The following is a 21,818-nucleotide window of genomic DNA, read 5'->3' as shown; positions in this document are numbered from 1 at the left end:
ATGTTTGCAGTTCTGTGAGTGAAAGTTGTCAATGTATTAAGGGGAGATGATGTGACATTTTGTATTTCTTACGGCTACTACTTAAATAGGCTTGTTTCATCTCTGAATTCTCTGGCCCCTGAAAAACAAATGCCACTGACAATGTTAACTTTCAAACATGAAGTGCATTTCATTTCCCTTGTGCCTGTTTCTTTCAAGAAAGTCATACAAAAGTTATTAAAAATTGGCAATACAGTCACCATTAAACTTTTTAAACTTGTCATTTGCAGGTCATTAACATCCCCATCAGATTCCCTATAAGAAGTGCATGAATACCATAGTACCATTAAGCAGGCAAAATGTAAAAATTTGAAGATTTTAATGGTGATCACAGTCAATTCAATTCTCTTTCTCTTCTTCTTATTATAGTATTAAATAAAAATCCATTTTGGACTTAAGGTGGAAGGGTGAAGAGAATAAAAATTCACCAGATAAGATGAAGGGTTCTATCAGTTTAAACCCCATCGTTGAATTATATTCAAACTGACATAGTTGTGTAAATGGAAAATGTAAAAGGAACCCACAGTCCAAAAGGAATGATTTGGTACTATAAAATAAATGAATTGCAGTTGCATGTTATAACTGCAAAGGTCAAAGCCTGCAGTTCTGATTTATTCTAGATATAATGCATTAAAGCAATACAGATTTGCCAACCTTCATGAATTTAGCAATGTGAATTCCATTAGTCTGCTAGCTTGATATCTTTGATTCAAAAGGTGGTATTGGACATCCCCTCACTTCTGTCCCTAGAGTATATTTATTCTTTTTCTCTTCCTTTTCTCTGCATTTTGTTCTATAAAATATGAATAAATTAGAAAGGAGATTGAACCAAAACCCTGCATTTGAACACCCCCTGAACTTTAGGAAAATTTCAATACGGATTTAGGGCTTTAGGGCTGCCCCAAACCCCTCAATGGGATTTCTTCAGACTTTGGATCAGTTTACATTCAGATCTGACCTACAAGTCTCATGTGCACCTCCAGAATGAACTTGATGAATTAGGAGGAGAAATTAAAATAATCCATTAGAGATTGACACAGTATAGACAAAAGCTGCACCAGCTTTCTACACACCGATCTGAAAATGCAGTAAAGTATTATAAGCAGGCACTGCCAATTTTATTGAGTTTTATCAAATTTATGAAGGTTTTCTGCTGAAGGGAGTAGACTGCAATCACAACAGTCATTTTATCTCTTCAGTATAAAGAAGAGAGCCACCTCAACCACAGTTCAGCTTTTAAAGTGTGTTTCAAGGGCCTGATCCAATTCCCATTGGCCACAATGGGAGCTGGAACTGGTCATGAATGATACCTCATTGAGGGAACACCTTGGAGGAAGAGTACAAATATTAAGGTATTCTTATTTATTGAATAGATCTCACTTTTGACCTAACAAACAGGCAAAATTACATATGTATACTTACTGCACCTCTCATTAAAGGAGAAGTTACAGAGAGTATCTGATTCCTCATTAGACAATTCCATCTTCAAGATAAAGATTTTTAAATTTGGTTTTCTGGTATCCATATGTTACAAAGTAATGCCCAAAGCAGAAACCAAATAGATAATGTTTTATTAAGAAGTTATTTCACATTAGACCCTGAAATACATAAACAATTCCGGAGAGCAACTTTCCTGTAAAGAGCGCCAAAATAGCAATTTGATATAACAGTAGGTGGTTGTATGGAAATATATTCTATTCTAAACATATACTACAGAAACTAGGGAAAAATCTTTCCTCCAGAAATTCACAGCCATACTGCTTACTGTTTAACAAACAGTAATGGATTTTGTATAGCAAATGGCAATGCTATGTCATGATAATAAGCAACCAATATGTTTTGGTAATCAGTCCAGAGATGATATATGGGATGTTCTTATGACCTCTTTTGTCATACAAAATTGCTTTCATACCAATTTCCTTCTGACAGTACACTGTAAAATAGCTTGTGAACTACTGGCCTTTCCCTAGGGTAGAGAATATTAGGGAAAGCTGATTCTAAAAACTACGAAGTCCTTCTACTTATTACTTCAGCGGGAAAAAAAACAAACCTGGAAGCTCAGTGTAGCACATAAAATGTGACGGTATATGTTAATTTTTTTCAGATTGACAGCCAAATTAATGTGTTGGAAGATGGATGCTCAGAGTCTCTAAAGAATAAAAGATGCTTTATTATTTTGAGCACAAAATCAACCACACCATTTTTATGTAAAACACTGTGTATTTAAGTTTGCCTCAAAGACATTTGATATAGGCCTCTGCATAACCAATATGCTCACATCTCTGCTCTTGGTCCATCCTTCTCCATGCCTCATCCATCATTTATTTCAAATTTTCCTTCTTTCTGCTTTCATTGTATCTCACTGTTATTTGAACGTCTTCTTCCTTTTGGCCCCACTTCCAGTGGGAAAACCTCTCTCCAAAAATTTCTTCCATGAAGCCTTTCTAAAGTGACTGCTGCAAGATGATGACATTACCTCAAACTTATGCTAATTCCCCTTGATCAAGACATGTAAGAGAATCAGGATATTAGGGCTGGCCATTAAACAAAAGTTCTCTTTTGCCAAAAATATAGTTTTAACATTTGTTTTCATTCTGCTTTGGAATAAACCAGGCCTTTTAAAAATCTCTCTAAAACAATCAGAGAGGGAGACACACTCAGCCCAGAATAGCCAATAGCCCAGTGGTTAGGGCATTCACTTGATTCAGATCAGGGACCTGAACCTGACTCTCGGATATCTCAGGTGAGTGCTCTGAGTACTGGGCTAAAAAGTCAGTCTCTCCTGCTGGGGCTGTTCCACTTCATATCAATGAAGAAAATATTTATTGGATGCATGTGAGAGAGAGACACTGACTGAATTGTATAGCCAGAGGGTTAGACACTCAGCTGCTCTCTCTCTCCCCTTTTGACCAGAAATTCCATCCAGGACCTGAAATACCTTCTTGGTGAAATTTTCATAGAAACAGATAAATTTCCATTAAGTTTCTATTATAATAAAGTGACATTTTCTGACAAAAACCTCTGTTGTCTAAAGATTTTCACGCAGCTCTAGATTACCGACATGAGTGGATTTATTGAAGCAGGCCGCAACTTTCTTAACTTTAATGTCAAGCCCCAACAAACTTCCATGTATTATTTTGTCCATTTCATTCCAAAATCCAATGGCCTCATAAAATACCAGCATGGAAAGAGGGTTGGCTAGCTTAGCCAAACCTCCACTATTAAATTTCAGATTCAGCCAAATAGTAAATCCCTTTACTCTTCTCTGGGAAGGGAAGTGAGGGTACAGATGAGAGAAAAGTTCAAGTATTCACTGCAAAAAGAGGTGTGTTTCTGGAATGACACTGTTAACTGGAGATAGCTTTCTTGATGTAAAGTTTTAGTAGATACAAGGCAAAGCTAGTTTTTACTTGAACGTAGTTTATTAGGATTGACCTTGACTCTCTCCAATAGGGGTTTACCCCATCTAATTATATTGAGGTAAAAGCTATAGTTTTCTTGCTCCGCAGGCTAACAGGGCAGATGAGGTGGGGTAGTTTTCAGCCCAAAGAATGGTTGCTGTGACATTGGAAATTCTTAAACAAATGGGGTGCTGTTCACTGGAGCCCATCAGCTCTCTCAAACATATTCCCATCCCCTAACACCACATGGCCAAAGAGTGGCTAGGATAATTGAAGCATTGTTACACTCTGTCCAGTTTCAGCCATTTCACAATCTCAAAATATGTCCTGGTGGGGAGAAAGGAAAGGGCTCTCTTGCCAGATGGCGCACACACCTGCCCAATAAGGATCCTGAGGGTGGCCTATTCCCCGCCCAATCCAGTGATAAGAATGTAATAAACACATCTTCCAAACAGATTTACGATACTATCTATAGATTTTCTTAAGTATAATTATTGTAAAATATATACAATACTTACGACAAAAATCTCCACCAGAACAATGTAAGAAGAGACCCAGTTTTTTCACTGACTTTAGTGGTAACTAGATCTTTTCAGCAAAGACAAATAAGGCTGCTTGCGACACACTGTACCTCAAAACCACAAAAAACAAGCAAGTTTCGTTTCTAGATATTTGAGCTGCCGGGAAGGCATTAAAATTTTCCAAAAAGTCAGACATCAAAACAGTATTCCAGACTGATTACTGATGGCCATTGTGGGTGCCTGACCTTACATTGGGTAAACTATAAACATTTGTAAAGGAAGCCTATTATCACCACTAGCAACAAATCACCACTAGCAACAAGACTGAGATGATCTGTCCTTGTGGAGAAGGCAATATATTGCAAACAATAGCAATGATAGGAAACAAATCAAGAAAGAAATAGAAAGAAAACAAAAATCTTGGAATTAAGAATGTGACTAAGCAAAAAGGAAAAACTTACAGTAAGCCTTCTATTTCCATAGGTGAAAGTTACACAGGAAACTTTAAACATAAATAAAATTGCTGAAATTATTTATGTGCATTAGGAAGATACATTCTGATAGATATATGCATCACCTTCATGACACACTGAGAATAAATTCTCTTGTTATTGCTTATTAACAAAGTTAGAAAAAGAGAAGAATTTGGCACAGTGGGTCACATAGCAGAACAAAATAAGATTTGCAAGTAATCATTGTGAGCTAATGCACTTTTGATGATGTATACCAACAGAGATTAATTACTTCAATACCATACGGAAAAAGACTTGGGCAATTACATTGAAAGTGAAGTAAATTCAGCTTAAATTGTAATTACCAGCAGCATCAGTGCCAATATTTTTAGACAATCAGAGTTCAAGAAATAGTACTGCATAAATGCTGCATTCTCTGCAAGTGAAGAATTCAAATGACATACATAGTCTTGAACACTAGCCAAAAAATTTTGGTTTCCAAGAAGAGAAAAATCTTCATTAATTACAAGGCCCTTTTCTATCCTTATTATAAAGCTGTTAACCTGGCTTTTACATTGTATTAGCCAATGATGAATTCACTCCTTTTATATTCTAAACAAAAACTATATTAAAATGGAGATAAGGTTGAGAATTTGTAACAGCAATGTAAGAATGAAACACATTACAGGGATGCTGAAATGCTCTCAAAACCAGGCAATATAAATCCAGATATCCAGAGTTAAGGTTACACTTAAAAGAAATACAAACATGTTAACGTAAGAAATGTACAATTAAGGCACCCAAAGAACTGCTTGGGTGACACTGATGTTCTCACATCAATGGACAGAGGACAGACATCCATTTTCTTGGTTTTAAGATAATTACATCTGTAATGTTTCTATCCTTTCACATGGAGTTAAGGTTGATAATATATATTAGTATGGTAATTGGATGTAGTTTTTGTCTGGGGATTTCCTTTTTATTACTATTAAAATGTTTCTGCATGTACAGAAGAAGAAACTGAAGAGAATGTTACCATGAGGTATTTCCAATTATTTGAAAATGAGTATCAACCTTAAATAATATTTTTTAAAGTTTTTACTTTGAAGGGGAGATTCATTAGTACACCAAAGAGGGGGGAAAAAACAACTAAAATATTCTGGTAATTCAGTTCCTTAATTTGCCATTGGCTTATTGATTTAGAAGTCAGTGTTAATAAGACTGGTGATATAGTGGTAGGGCCAGGAAGAACCTAATTCCCCAAGAGCCAATGTCTCAGTTCTTTAAGAGGTCCCCCTGCACTTCTGGCTCAGTTACCCTGGCACTGCTACCTCAATGCACAGTGGAGCCAATGCAGTAGTGCCACGGGGAGCCTTTCAAGAACTGATTGAAGTGCAAAACTGAACTTAACTTTAACTATGGAGTTATGACCAGTGCCTCCATCAATTATGAACCTAGGTATTCCCAATCCCATGCTTTCAAAAATCATGACTCAGACCTTATTATTAATTATCATAATGAAACAAAATAAATACAATTAAATTATAATAATAATCTGGGAGTTTTTTCTTGCCTTCTGAGCCTTCAGGGTACACTCAGGGCATGTTTTCAGACTTTTCTCTGCAGCTCCAAGGGCTAGAAATCCCCCCACACCCATTTTTTGTTAAATAAAGAGAAAGCTGAGATTCTCAAATATACCTTTGACTTCAGTTTGAGGTTTTAAGAAAAACACCAAATATCATCAAACACACGATGCCATTGTGAGAGCTGTCAACTCTGAAACCTACATCTTGGTATATAAACATTGATAAAACAGGAACATGATTCTGGTGCCATGGTAATAATCTTGTAAAGAGAACAATGTATTAACAATATTGTTTCATTCAAAGCTGAAAATTAGTAAATCTGGTGACATTTTTCACATGACATTACAGTAGGCTTTGTTAAAGTTGCAGTGAGATTTATAAAAGATGCCTCACTGGAGTCTGCACTATGATAAATAAATCCAGGCTACATATTGGTCTGCACTTCTGACCATGTTACACTAATAGATTTATCAGCCTTCACGGATACCACATCAGAATAATATTGTTGCAACCAACATAAAAAAACATCAACAATTCAATGGAATATTTAAGGTAAGCTATTATAAACTATTTCCTTTACAAACATTTAATGTACATTTCTGCAGTTGGATGCTTTCTTCATCTAAAGACTTTTTTTGAAACCAAGAATAATCCAATGTATACATACATACACCACTTTGATTGTCGGTCATACTTTCCTAGATATATGTGGGAGTCTGAGAGAGCAATACCTACCGGTAATTTTTCTAACCATGGTTTTCTTATATGCACATGACAGTTCCAAATTATATCTACTTGTTTAGAGTCTTTTAATGACCTATTCTGAATTATGATGTGGAAAAAGGTTACTGCTTCCAGGGCTGGCTCCAGGCACCAGCCCACCAAGCTTGTGCTTGGGGCGGCACCTGGAGGGGGGCGGCACGGTGCTCCGGCTCTGGCCGCCGGGGAAAGCGGGGCCGCGACTGGGCTCGCCGCCCTCCCCGTGGCGCTCCGGCTGCTGGGGAGAGCAGAGCTGCGGCGGGCTCGCCGCCCTCCCCTGCCGCACTGGGGGGAAAGGAGGGGGGAGGCGGCGGGAGGCTTTTTTGCCTGGGGCGGCAAAAAAGCCAGAGCCGGCCCTGACTGCTTCTATCCGAGATTGTGGCAGAAACTTCTTTTTCTTTTGCAGTGCCCAGCACAAATATGCCACAATCACAGCTGACACCTCTGGGAGCTACTGTAATATAAAAAAATAACTTGACATAAAGATGTTAAAACTTCTAAGCCTACTTCTTCCAGACTTTCATTTTGGAAAAGTTAATGGCAAATCTCTCAATTTTCTCTTATATTATTTTATTCAGTGCCATAATTTGTATGGTGATTGTGGACAAATTAAAGGCAACATCCAACCTATACCAAGTTATAGTCCAAGATCCTGATTGGGTATCTGGTCCACACAGGCAGACTTCTGTCTGTACATGTGGAATCCTCTGATTTCAGATGTCTGACTGCTCAGATCAGATTGCTGGATCAGTGCCTTAGAGAAGATATGATTAAAAAGGGCTATGAAACACTTGGAGAGTAGAGGGAAGAGAAGACAAGTCTTACAGAAATAAAGCTGTATGCTTGCGTTGGTTAGTAAATGCAATCATTTTGAAGTGGGTCATTTTGAAGTTTTATTCTTCTTATGTACTATTATTTTGGGAGGAACTTGGTGAGGGGAGAAATGAGAGGGAAACTGAAAGAACTAGGCCTTTCAGAAGGTGTCTCAGAAAAAGTGTTTTCTGTATATCATAACTGTCAAGGCTGGGCCGTGGGCAGCCTGTGTGCACTAGTCTACTAAGTTGCAGTTATGAGACGAGTAGTAGGATCAGGATCAAGCCAGGTCAGGATACCAGGAAGTCAGGGACAGGCACCAAGTTGCAGGTAGCAGGCAAATAGAGTTGGGGGCAAGCAAATAGCAGAGTCTGGGATGAACCAGGGTTGAAAGCCAGAATTTAGGGTCCACAGCAAAACAAGGTCTGAAGCATTCTTATGTAGGCAGCCTACATTGTTGCTCAGACAGCTCTCTATGATGGCTTCCTGGTAGATATATCACCATAAGCCAATCAGTGGGCTGTGAGGTGCTGCCACCCAGGACCTGCTGGGCAGTACTTCCTGCAGAGCTTAGCTTCACAGGGCCTACAGGTGAAACCCTGCCTAAGCTTCCAATGGTGATACAGAAGCATCAGTAGCCTAGCATCCCTATAGTCCCAGATTCTACTCCCACAGCTTCTTACATAAACATTTCAAGTTTTCAGATATTAGACGGCATGTATGGAAAGAGACTGCCACCCATTCCTGAATTTAAAGGAGACTTTGAAATTCAGATATATTTGACCATGTAAATTCTTATCTTCTCTTTCTGTAACACTTGATGTCTTCTAGTGTGAATGAAGATGAAAGCCTACGCACAACGGTACAAAACAAGAGAAGACATGCAATATATATTTGGTCCAGTTCCTCCAGGGCTTTCTTCTAAAATATGGGGTTAATTTGAAATTTATAATTTTAACATGACAGAAGAGCAGATTAGCAAGATTGGGAATTATATTAAAATTAAAATAGAGCTCTCTACATTTTTAAAATATTCCTTATAATGATTTGTGGATAATTTAAACATAAAAAAGACTTCAAATATGAGGAATTCCATTCATTACAATGATTTCCCCCTTGATGTTTCTGATAGTGTCCAATAAATTAATCTTTGACCACAAATAGTTTTCTTGTACTTATACTGTCTATAATTATAAAATGCATGCATGAGTATCAAGGATAATCTCCATTATAATAGATTTCTTTCTGCCAAAGTTTAGAGGTCATACACACAACATCTGTTTTTTTAGTGTCTTGATATTAATTAAAACACAAATATTTTCATTATACCTCATATGTAAACCAAAAAGGGAAACAGAAAGGCCATAGATAATTCAGAAACAGTTTAGTACACTCTTGTGGTTTAAACTGGAAAAATGTTGTATTCTGCTGGTAATTGACACTATCAATAACTTTTTTAAATTACTCTCTAAAACCTTCAAGAAAAAAAAAACGATCACATTTTGGGAACATAGTTTTTTAATTAATGAGAACATTAACCCAAAGGGTACTGCTGAAAGGCATGGGGATGCCATGTCAGACGATATAAGCATAACGATGATTAAGAAAAATAAAGTAATAAACCAGGATTTTAACTGGTAACAAGAACTGCATCTTTGCCCAGTGATGGTACAAATAAGTGACCATAAGATAGCTGTATCATCTCGCTAAAACTCTATATTATTATTTAAATGATACGTTTTTCTCTCTGCCTTTTACGTCAGCTGATAAGAAGAAACTGTTGCTGCTTTACATTCATTTATAGTATGACAATGCCAGAAACATCACCTATCTCTTGTTTTACTGTAAAAAATTATTAGAAACCCTTTGGTGGCTCACATCATAGTGCATATGGGCACTTGAGATTGTTGTGTGTATTTCCTTGATGTGGGGCAAAAAATGCCTTTATCAGCTAACACTGTAAAGGTAGAATCCACAATTATCATATAGAGATAGATTTCAAAACAATGTTTTATCCTAAGAAGGTCCTTATCAGTCTCATACAAACAGTGTTTTGTGACCTCCAAATGCATTCACAAAAAGGAAAGCTATTTGGTGTGTGTTGATAGATAATTCTAGTCAAACTTTCCACTTTGTACAAATACTTAAAAGATGAAGTATACTGTGCAGATGAAATGTATTGTTTCCCACAAGTTTCTGGCACACTTTTTAGGGTTTCAGAGGCTGCCTCAGCGAAAAAGCTACTCCAGGCATCTAAAACCCCTGTACTTGCCAGTGGGAATGCAGAGGTGAATAGCCACATATAAAATTTGATTCCTAAGAATAATGCATTTAAGTGTAAGTTTTAGAGTCTGCTCCTTACTTGCACAAGCTAACAATGATTATTCTTATGTTTGCTACCAGGGTCCTCTTCTAAATCCTATTTTGATCCTCTTTAATTTTGCCAGGGAAAACACCATCCCCCGGCATCTCTCTGAACCATTTCAAGGTTATAGTCCAGTCACAAGAGATTTCGCCCCCGCCCCACTTCTTGTGCAAAGATTGAAGGAAATTGCTCTAACAGTTTCACAGTTGAAGGCAATTGATATGTAATATGTTTAGATTATTCACAGTGTGTCTAAGTCCTTTTGTGTAACTAGAATTTCAAAAATACTTAGTTTTTAGGACATAAAACTTGGCATTCTCCAAAATCATCTACACCATTCTCCAAAATCATCTACACCAATCTACACTGGTTTTATTTATGTAATTAAAGATGGTTACATTACATAAGAACAGAGGAACTGAATTAAGATTGTACAGCAAACATAAGTAGGACTGCTCCTAATTTTGGAGTGCTTTACTTTGCAATCCTAATGTTCTTTTCCCAGTGAGGTGGCTTTCAATGTAATTTCTTAAGTTTTACAAAAAGGAAACTGAAACCCCACAAATGTTCTACAATGTGGAACCATATTGCCCTCCACAAAGGTCATTAGTAGGTTAGAACCTCTAGATTCACAGCACACAGAATTCACATATTTACTTGAGCTAACACAGTAACAAGCAGTAGTAGGTTGCTATCTTCTATATGAAGGAACATACTTTGCCAGTAGGTTTCACACATATTTGCTTACAGTAGAGGAATGGTGACACTCAAGAATCCAGGGTTCAGCTCTAGGTTCTGCATGTGAATGTTCTCTAGTAGTCAGAGACCCTTCACTGTTCTCCACATGCTTCTATTGCTGTACTCATCCTCTGGCTCCTGCCACATCCCCATGTTGCTCCTATTGCCCCCCTCCCACCAGCTTCTGTCTATGTCCCTTCCCATTCAGTTTCTATCCATCTGTCCTCCAGTTCCTACTGCCCCCCTTCCCATCACTCCTAGTATACTAATTTTTCTCCTACTCATCACTTTGTATCCATGTAAAAGTGTTTCCTCCTGCTCCCTTCATGCTTGCGGATGTAAGGGTTATTATAAGGGGGCATTGAGAGCATAGGAGAAAGAATGTTTCAGCAACAATGATCAAAAAAGGTACCCTGAGGCAGAGAGCTGGCATGGGAAATTTCAGCCCAAATGATTAAAGTTGTAACTGAAAACAGAGTCTTATAATAGAAGTTTTAGGTAATCTTAATGCTACCAGTGCTGCCTATCACACTATGTTTATCTTATTTGTCTTATTTGGGGGAGGGATAGCTCAGTGGTTTGAGCATTGGCCTGCTAAACCCAGGATTGTGAGTTAGGGATCTGGGGCAAAATCAGTACGTGTGTTATGCTCATACAAAGCACACGGCATCTTTATAGAGGAAGGTAAATACACAGCATTTATTGAGAATACCACAGTTAGCATATGCTTTTTAGACACACTCTCACACACACACACACACACACACACACACACACACAGTCCTGCAATGATGTTTATAGTCACCAGTCCAGAGTCTGGATCAATCTAGTGGCCAGCCAGATTGGTTGCAGAGGGGAGCGGGGCTCTCTCGGTCGTGATCCGATGCTCCTGGAGTGTGGCAAGATGAACCCAAAGTCCCATGGCCAAGCACCCTGTTCTTATAGATTTTTTTCTCTGTTGAAGCCTCTGGATTTTGCTGTGTTAGTTTGTGACCGGTTACTTCTTAATTGATGTAAACATTCCAATACACCTTGAGAGGGTCTTCCTGTCCTTTGTTCCGATTTAATCACTTGTCCTTAGGGGTGCCAGCCTTCACCTCAGGGTCGTCAATCTGCCCTTCATTATCGATGCGCGTTGATGATTCTTTGATGTCCTTTAAGTCTCTTCACTCCTTCTTCCTTGATCATCTGGCTATAACAATGGTCTTCACACCTTATCTTTTCCTGATGCATACATTACTCATTCACACAAACAGATTGAGAATACAAACAGTAGTATTTAATATCGAGCAAAAAGGCATTGCAAATTAAACCTTGCTAAGTTTTACAATCAATAACCAAGACAATTTACATTGAGACCCAGGCCTTCAATGTTCCTCTAATCTACTTAACATAGACACAATAGAGGATCCTGTCTCTTACTTATTAAAACCATAAAACAAAGAAATGTATATTTAACTAGAGTGCCTAATTTGTAATACATATAGGAAACCATAGTAGACATTATAACTTATCCTAAAACAAAAGGGTGACCATAATCAGTCATAAGGATTGTTCTGGTCTGTCATTCCTTTCTGCTATTCAAAAAGGGTGGCTGACAGGATGAAATCAAATCATACATTAATTCTCATAGTACATTATAAAATCCAGCTCCTACAATTGGTCCTGCTAGTGAAAGCAGGGGGCTGGACTTGATGACCTTTCAGGGTCCCTTCCAGTTCTATGAGATAGGTATATCTCCATATATTATTATTATTTGAACACGCATACTTAATCCTCCTGTTTTCTTGAAGCAAAAACAAACAAAACAGAAAAACTGCTACTAACCTTTCTGTAACTGTTGTTCTTCAAGATGTATTGCACATGTCCATTCCAATGTAGGTTTGCATGCACCCTGAGCACAGCTGCCAGATTTTTTTCCCCTTAGTGGTATCCGTAAAGTCAGGTCCAGCACCCTCTGTTATCGCATGCTCATACCACTTGTATAAAGGGCCCTGTCGACTGCAAGCAGCAAGAAGAAACTGAAGGGGCACACACATACCTACACTGGAATGGACATGTGTAAGCAATCAAAATAGTAGTAAACTTCTACCCATACATTTTACTCCATTGCAGGAAGAAGATAGTCTCAAAGAACTTTCTGGTCAGAAGTCTAAGAAACCACTTGTGCCTTGTACTGTCACCCTCAGCATGCTTTCTTTTGCAGGTGGGTTTTAAGACTTGAGTTTAGGCTTATAAATATTCAGTTCCTTTTTATTAGAATACCCAAGTGCTTGGAAAATATATATTTTGGGCTACATTCTCATTTCAACCACAACCACTTTCTGGTACATTAGTGACATACAGGGACCATAGCAGAAGGAAAGGGCTACAGGGAAATTCCTCCAGGGCAGGAGTAGAGATGGGCTGGCTGCTCTGCCTGGCCTTATGATGCCACCTTCCCTGTCTCCATAGCTCTTGTTGTAATAGCAGGGCCTCACAATTGCTGTAATGCTGAACCACTCTGATCACTGGAGCAGCCCAGAATACAGGAGAGGTATAAAGCTACCTTTACTTCCCTCCTGTGTGCTGAGAGGCCCCAGCACAAAACCATACCTGTTATCTGTATATACATTTTTATTGGGCTTGCAGAAGTACTGGATGAACACCTCAGATTCAAGTTTCTTTATTAAACAGCTTTCCCCCCCACACTCACCCACTTCTGGCATGACAACTCATGGTTATTCAGAATGAGGGAAATTATCAGGGGTTGATAGTCAAGATGTCTCAGTGTCTTCCCATTGACTTTAATGCCTCTACTCATCCCAGTCTTTCCCTAGGTTGTACAATGAATGGGTACTTGAAGTCAGTTTTGTGTAAACAAATGGTGTGGGAGGTAGCCCCTCCCTGCCTGATTGCTCTACCAGCTTGTTGTGCTACAGTTGCACTACAGTTGCCATTTTCTATATATACAAATATATATTCTATATATGTATATACACATACATATATTCTTAACCATGGTCTGTACATATCTCATAAAGACCATCAAGTTCAGAACATTACAAGCTTTCACAAAAGGCCTTACTCAATATGGTTTTATAGCACAATCACATAGTATGCAATCAGTTGGTTTAACTGCTTATTTTTGGTGTTTAAACCTTCTTTTCTCCCCTTGGGGTGTCTGGACCTTGATTGTCACACCCACCAAGCTGAGTTGCCAGGAACTCTTACTCCCTGTGCTGGCTACCATTGTTATCCAATACAAGGTTAATATATAAAAATAAAAAGGAATAAAGTAAAGTAAGACAGGCAGAGGAGAGAAAGTAAACAGAATAACTTAGTTTTCACAAATATAGCAAAATCCATCCCTCAATTCCCCAAACCTCAGATCTCTTGTTTATTCAGTTAGTTTGCAGTTCCGATCATTCCCTGACACACAAACAAGATAAGTCAAAATAATTCCATTTGTGAGGCCACTTAATGGATAGAATAGAAGTAAATTAAATGTTTACACTGAAATACAACTTTGTCAAAGGATTATTGTTTCTTTCTTTAAAAAAAATGACTTCTGACTTGGCATTTGTTCCTCAATTTTGCCTCTGCATTTATGTAGTAATAGGAAAGCATTATCCTGTGACACTATTCAATTCTGTTGATATAATTATATATTCAATTTTTTTTTATTGCACTTTAACTGATGCTTTTATTCATTGTGATCCAATGTCAGGATCTGGTTTCTTCAGCGAATGGCTCCCTAATGCTTAAAAGCTAAAACTATACAAGCACTCTGCTGAGAGCTGTGCCAAACTTTCTGCTATATTTGCAAATGAATAGCTTACATATTAAAAACTCCAATATAATAATCATGCCACATCTTCTAGAAAAAAATATCTAGAAACAAAAGGGTTTCTTACAATTGAAGGTTTGATTTTTAAATGAAAACATGAAAGAGGATGGGAAGAAGCATATTCCAACTGTAATCTACACCAAGGAAATGGAGAAAAGGAAAAAAAGAGATATTAAGTGAAGCTGACCTCATTTACTGCCACATAATACCGCTGCTTCTGAAAGCGAGGGGAGTTATCATTCCTGTCTCTCACCACAATCCGCACTTCGTGGTAGATAACGGTGCCAACTTTTTTGTTAATGCACTGGACTTGAACCACAATGGATTGAATCGACATTGGTGGCTGTAAATGAGAAAACACATCTTTATAATACACAGAAAGGTGAGGCATAGTTAAAGAAGACTCAGCTTCTTCACTACCGTCAATATGGCCTATTTGTTAGTCTCTAAGGTGCCACAAGTACTCCTGTTCTTTTTGCGGATACAGACTAACACGGCTGATACTCTGAAACCTGTCAGTATGGCCTATGTTTACTATAGACAAATATGTTTTCTATATCATTCCATTTACTGTTATTTTACATTTCTCGATTAGAAAGTTTCTCAGGGACAGTGCCCTGAACAAAACAACCTAGACGTATTTTTGCAACATGTTTTTTTTTTTTTAAGTTATGTAGAACCAACACATGCCTCTCAGATAGCTTCTCTTGCAGCTTGTCAGTTCTACTAGCATGTTCCTGCATATTTCAAAGTAAAGATAGTGATTTTTAAAAATTTATTATCAATTGACACATTCGGAGGACAATAAAATGACATATCTTTTCTATGAATACTCAAAATATTGCAAAAGAGATTGATAAAATATATGCCTTTCCATTACAATTTCTAATCCCATTTTGAGTAGTAGTGTTTGAATTGAAAGGTCACACAGTTCTTGGAAACAGCATCAAGTGCACTAACCCATCACTTACAGTTGACAAGTATTCATAATTTAAAAGCAGCCAGGTCACCTGTAAGGGTAGGCACTCCAGAGTCCAGCTCCTTCTACAGCTGTAACTAGCACTGACAGAATTTAGCCAGCAATACATTCTAGAGATAATGGATCACTACTCTAGATAAGAACTTCCTGTGACTAATATAACATACATCCTAATCTTACATTCGAATAGATTACATTCTGCAGTATAGGAAGGTCATAAATATGTCAGCAGCAAGCATGCTTAGTAGATTAGTGAGATTTTAGGGACTGAAAAATGCTTATGAATGTGTTTGAAAAAAATCAGGGATTGTGTGTCAGAACTAAATCTGTAAATCCGTCAGGCTAATTTAATTTTCTTTTATTTCCTTAATTAGGTTCATTCAAGTAAGTACAATAATGATAAATTTTACCAAATGTTCCATTAGTTACCAACGCTAACATCTACAAACACAAACATTTGTTTTTCTTCTATATTAAATACACACAATTTAACAATAAAGTCTGGGCATACTGGATCTATTCAGCAATATAGCCAGTTTTTACATTACATTTTTACAAGTCATTCAGAGCTCAAGATACAGCTGTTTCTTATATGGCAAGCATATTAAGAGACAGTCTTTAAGAAATGCATAATTTACTTGATAAAATTAAATAGTTACTAAAGCTGTGTTACAATGTCAACATATTTATTCATATACTTGAAAAAATCCCAAAAAACCTAATTCCATAAAAATGATTTGTGATATTGTGAAAAAATGGGCCTTAAGTAAACAAGGGGTGATGTCTTTCTGTTAAATCTCATCTTTGGATTCCTACCATTCTCATGTGCTAGATCTCAGGATACTCAAGAGACAGCCTTTTTTCTGTCTCTATTATTTTCTATGACAGCAGCTGTGCCCTAGTGAGGACCTCTAACTAACAGCTTCTAGATAAAGTAGAACCTCAGAGTTATGAACTGACTGGTCAACCACACACCTCAGTTGGAACTGGAAGTAGATAATCAGGAAGCAGCAGATACAAAAAAAAAAAAAAAAAAAAAAAGACACCTCCCTCCCCCCCCCAAAACCCCTACACCAAATACAGTACAGCATTGTGTTAAATGTAAACTAAAAAAATAAAGCAAGTTTTAAAAAAAGATTTGACAAGGTAAGGAAACTGTTCCTGAGCTTGTTTCATTTAAATTAAGATAGTTAAAAGCAGCGTTTTCTTCTGCATGGTAAAGTTTCAAAGCTGTATTAAGTCAATGTTCAGTTGTAAACTTTTGAAAGAACACCTGTAAAGTTTTGTTCAGAGTTACAAACACTTCGGAGTTATGAACAATCTCCATTCTCGAGATGTTTGTAACTCTGAGGTTCTACCATACAAGTATCTGGAGATTGTCAGTGCGTTGTCAGTGCATTGACTCTTTACTCTGAAATTTGCTGTCCCCGTTGTTCTGACTGAGCCAAGGTATATTTATCTTTTACATATTAGATAAAGCCCATATATTTTGCTTAAGGGTGCAGATGATCTAATAGATATATCTATATACTCCAGGTGAGTCTATTTATGTGGGTATTGATATTCAGTGCATTCTTTCCCCATCCCCATTTTACACAAGCACTCAGTATGTTGGGGGTGCATCAGCAAACAAAAAATTAACTTTAAAAACAAATAAGTGACCCAATCAGCATAGAGCTGCAGCCCAGGTGACATCCTGAGGGCCATACAGGTAGTATATATGTGTGGATGCAGCCCACATAACACAGAGAGCTGGATATGTGACCCACTATAGTAAACAGGTTGAGAACCAGTGCCTTGGACTGTTCAGAAAAAGTACACTGTTCGTTCTCACAAATTCAATCAGTTGAATCAAATAAGATCTGATCCTCCTCCCTCAAAATAATAAAACAACAAACAACCTTGGAAACAAGCTAAACCCAAACATTTTAAAGCTTTATTTGTTTAAAAAAATAAATTAAAAACACTCCGGTTATTGCTCTTATGTTATAAACCGACACGTGCTCAGTTTCTTCAGAATTCCATGGATCCTACAGGTATTCCTGTTTCTGAAGAGGAGTTATGTGGCAGGGCTCTTGATGGAGGCAAGGATCTTGAAGACGTGAGGGAACCCTTACCTAAATTTTTCCACTGGGATTTTTACATTTTCTTTAGATTTTGACTTACATGAACTCTCAAACTGAGGCCACATGTATTCTCAAAATATTTCTGTTCCCACTCAAAGAAATTTGTGAGGCAAACATAAGGAATTTCACTCCAAACTCATACTTGTGTATTTGACCATTACTAATATTATATAATTAATTAACTGTAAAACAAGCAATGGATGGCACCAAAATCATAACAGAAGAATATGCTGAAAATATTACCATAAAATAATGCATAAAAAGCCTAAAATAAAGGTATATCCATTTTCCACGTAGTGACCTATTTGTTTCTCTTTCTTAAGAATGTTGCCATGGTGGAGAATTAAATTAAATTCATAGCACTATAAACCACTTTCAGCTGCAATCAAGCCATAGTTAACCAATACAGAACAGCAATCAGGTCAGCAAGTTCTCTGACTAGATAGTGTATGACATATGGAAGGTACAGGTATTCACATTACATTTTGAAAGGCATGTTTATCAGTCTAGGCTAGGTCTAAATATAGTCACCTCCACTTCAGTAACAGTATATCCCTGACAGTGAAGCAGTGCTTTTCAGAACACAACTTTTATAATTCTGTAAACACAGTTACTTTAGCACAATCTGGAAGCGCTATGGTTATAAATAAAAAAAAAAAGTCTAAATCTCAATATAGCACTGACAGAGCTATGCTAAGTAAAAAGATTGAATCAAGACCTCTTTCTCAGTTTTCAATATCCACATGAACAGAGATCTTCAGCTGGTGTAAATTGGCACAGTGACTTTGATTTCAATTAAGCAGAGGGTCTTGCTCAAAACAGTACTTTTTTTTCAGAATGTGAAAATTTAAAATAACCCAAAGGAAGAGAGAAGAGACTAAAAACAATTAGATTTTAAAAATAAATCTGTTTTTTATAAAATCAAGTCATTGCACCAGATGACAAAGTTCAAATAAATAAGTCTGTATTGGACAAAGTGTTTTTAAGGGGACACAGTGAAGGAAAATAACAGTAAATTAGGCAAATTTATATATGTAAATTAAATCAGGGATAATTTAAATAAAACTAATTACATTTCATTATTACTCTTTGTTTACTTAATGCACTTATTTCACTATGCACAATGAAAATAAACTAGTCATTTGGGAACTAATCCATGCCCACTCCAACCAACAGAAAGATTCCAGTTGACTTTAACAGGTTTCAGATCAGGCCCTTTCACTTCTGTCTATAGTCAGTTTTGAGTTGATTTTACATTCAGGTACCTTGTATTAACACACTGCTACAATGACTGGTGAGCAAACATGTAGGGGGGATACTGATTTGTTTTTAGGGGTATTTTTATTGAATGAATTAAATATCAATGAAAACATTCCTGTTGGCCCTAGATTTTGCAAAGGTTGGTTTTTACACAACCCAAATTTGATATGACAATGCTCCTTTAAGATGTGTGAGGACTAAACACAGGGGAACAACACAAGGTATAAACTGGTGTTCTGAGTAAGAACACAACATCTCAGATGCTTATTTGAATCTTCTGAGGTCCTCTTACATGTACATAATTGGGCACTAAGTCTCACAAGTCTAGATTCACAAAATATTTTTGTTACTCCAGGACTAGAAGTGCCCCAGGAGAGGACTCTCATGAGGAAGGTATTTCAACACTTCTGCTTCCATCCAGAATCAGGAAACAAAGTTATGTGAAAACAAAAATAAAAATGTGGAGGGGAGAGAAAAAAAATCTACCTCAATCTTTTTTTAAAGTTGGGTTTAGGTCAGTTATTACTTTATTTTCGCCAGCTCAGATACCTCTATTTGACTGAGGTCTCAACTTGTTTGTTGTACAAACTTTTATGCATTTACCTTGACAGACATCTGTAGCAGGTGACAAGTTAACATCAGGAACCAAGTTAACTTGCCCATGTATCCTTTCTATATAGTCTAGAAAGAGAACTAGATGAATTTTTTCATCTCCTTGAAATTATTATGTTTATAATAAATCTTGAACATTAAAAAGGGAGTATGCAACAATACATGGCACTATTAGCTTGTTACTGAATGTATATTACCACGTAGGTACAACTTGTAAATGTGAACTTCCCATGCTGTTGAATGTATTGATTATGTCCTGAAATACCATTAATTTAAAATAGATGCAGAGATGTCTTCTGTCCAACAACATAAAGGATAATCCCTGGTATATCTATAAAACAGCGAGTCAGAATGTTTCTGTTTCCTGGATCCTGTTACTACTTTACTTATTTTTTTCTAGTCACCCTTAGAAAGCTTTCCATTTCTAACTATTAAATGTTTGCTTCCCTGGTCCAAGATTTAGAAGGGAAAAAAAGGTCTGGGAAATAAACTAACATCTCTGTCCAGAAGTCGTCCAGTACTGTTTAGGTACAGCCTCTGGCTGATGGGATCCAGAATCACCCAGTAATCAATGTTGTCCTTCAATGACAGTTCAATAGTGGGATCAGTCCCTCCTGCTGTCCCTTTTATCAGCATACTGTCCACTAGGATAGTGCCTGCAAGAAAAAAATGGATAAAAGAGAATATATTCATATATGTGTACTATAAAGCAAATTTCAATGCATTTGAATAATTCACTTTCATTCTTGTTCTTTTTTTTAAATACTGTGGATTTAATTGGTATTAAAAAAAAGAACATTCCACTTCAAAAGACCCATTTTGGCTAACTACAGTATAAACTATTCCAGGAACCTCTGAAGTAAACTCTTTATAAAAAACACTGCAAGTTTTACCTTGGTGATTAGACCCACTATCTAGGTTCTTATTTTCTGTTAACATCATGATTTCTGGTCCCCCGCCATCTATCATCCAACATTATCATGAACAAAGGAAAATACAGTAACTCCTCACTTAAAGTCGTCCCGGTTAATGTTGTTTCATTGTTATGTTGCTGATCAATTAGGGAACATGCTCGTTTAAAGGTGTGTAATGCTCCCTTCTAACGTTTTTGGCAGCCACCTGCTTTTTTTGTCTACTGCTTGCAGGAAGAGCAGCCCATTGCAGCTAGCTGGTGGGGGCTTGGAACCAGCGTGGACCGGCAGCTCCCCATCAGCTCCCCGCTCCCCTAAGTTCCCTGTGCAGCAGCTGCCCAAAAGGCTAGCAATTGCAGCTGCCCCTCCCCCCCACTGCAATGTGCTGCTGCTCCTGCCCTCTGCCTTGGAGCTGCTCCCCGAGACTCCTGCTTGCTGTGTGGGGCGGGGGGGGGGGGGAAGGAAGGAAGAGGGGGGCTGTCAGGGTGTCCCCCTGCTCCTGCACCCTGCTTACCCCATCTTCCATAGAGCGGGGGGGACACACCAGGGCTCAGGATGGAGGGAGCTTGCAGCAGCTGCGGTACTTAAAGGAGAAATGCGCCTATTTCCCTCCATTCCTGCTGCCATGTAGAGTGAGAAGTTAACCCTTGAGGGCTCAGCCAACTGCTAGTTCATCATTTAGCAGTAAGGGAAATATCCCACCCTCTGACTCCTCCACCTCAACCAAGCTTCACAATCATCATCACTGTGTACCAGTATTAAATTGTTTGTTCAAAACTTTTAGTGTGTGTGTGTGTGTGTGTGTGTGTGTGTGTGTGTGTGTGTGTAGTCTTTTGTCTGGTGAAAAAAATTTCCCTGAACCTAACCCCCCCATTTACATTAATTCTTATGGGGAAATTGGATTAAATTAACATCATTTCGCTTAAAGTTGCATTTTTCAGGAACATAACTACAACGTTAAGTGAGGAGTTACTGTACTGTTAGAGAGACTGATATTTCAATTCAGTGACTAAGGCTTCTGATGGAAAGAGTGCATCAGAAAATAGATGACGAAAAAGAAAATAGAAAATAGAAATAGAAAAAAGAAAATAGAAGAAAAAAAAGAGAAAGAAATAAAATGTAACAGTAGTAATGCATAGTATTCTACACTGCAATGTAAGCCCAGGGTTAGTAGAGCTTGAGTTAGCAGACCTTGTATTTGCTAACCTATGGCTTGAGTGTCTACATTCATTTGTAACCCCAGGTAGGATGGATGAACCCTGGGTCCCAAGCTGGGGCTCCAGCATCTACACTGCATTAAGAGAGCCTGAGTCCAAACACCCATATCCCAGACTTGTTAGCACCCTCCAAAAATGTGACCACTCTAACCTTTTGTTCAAAGAGTAATGTGGGAAAACTTGACTATCCACCAAACTTGACTGTCTAGA

General features: G+C 37.6%; 1 protein-coding gene across 1 annotated transcript in view; it reads right to left on the bottom strand.

The window, feature by feature from the left end:
• Nucleotides 1-21,818, bottom strand: part of PCDH15 (protocadherin related 15) — a 1,464,924-nt gene that overhangs the window by 494,150 nt on the left and 948,956 nt on the right. The window contains exons 6-7 of the mRNA XM_054035363.1: nt 19,976-20,136; nt 14,691-14,846 (exon numbers count right to left, since the gene is read on the bottom strand). Coding sequence (XP_053891338.1) covers nt 14,691-14,846; nt 19,976-20,136 — 317 coding nt within the window. The remainder of the gene's footprint in view (nt 1-14,690; nt 14,847-19,975; nt 20,137-21,818) is intronic.

The sequence above is a fragment of the Malaclemys terrapin genome, chromosome 7 (genome assembly GCF_027887155.1).
Source record: "Malaclemys terrapin pileata isolate rMalTer1 chromosome 7, rMalTer1.hap1, whole genome shotgun sequence".
NCBI classification, from domain to species: domain Eukaryota; kingdom Metazoa; phylum Chordata; order Testudines; family Emydidae; genus Malaclemys; species Malaclemys terrapin.
Note: the sequence above shows the minus strand (reverse complement) of the source record. Positions and strands in the feature narration are given on the sequence as shown.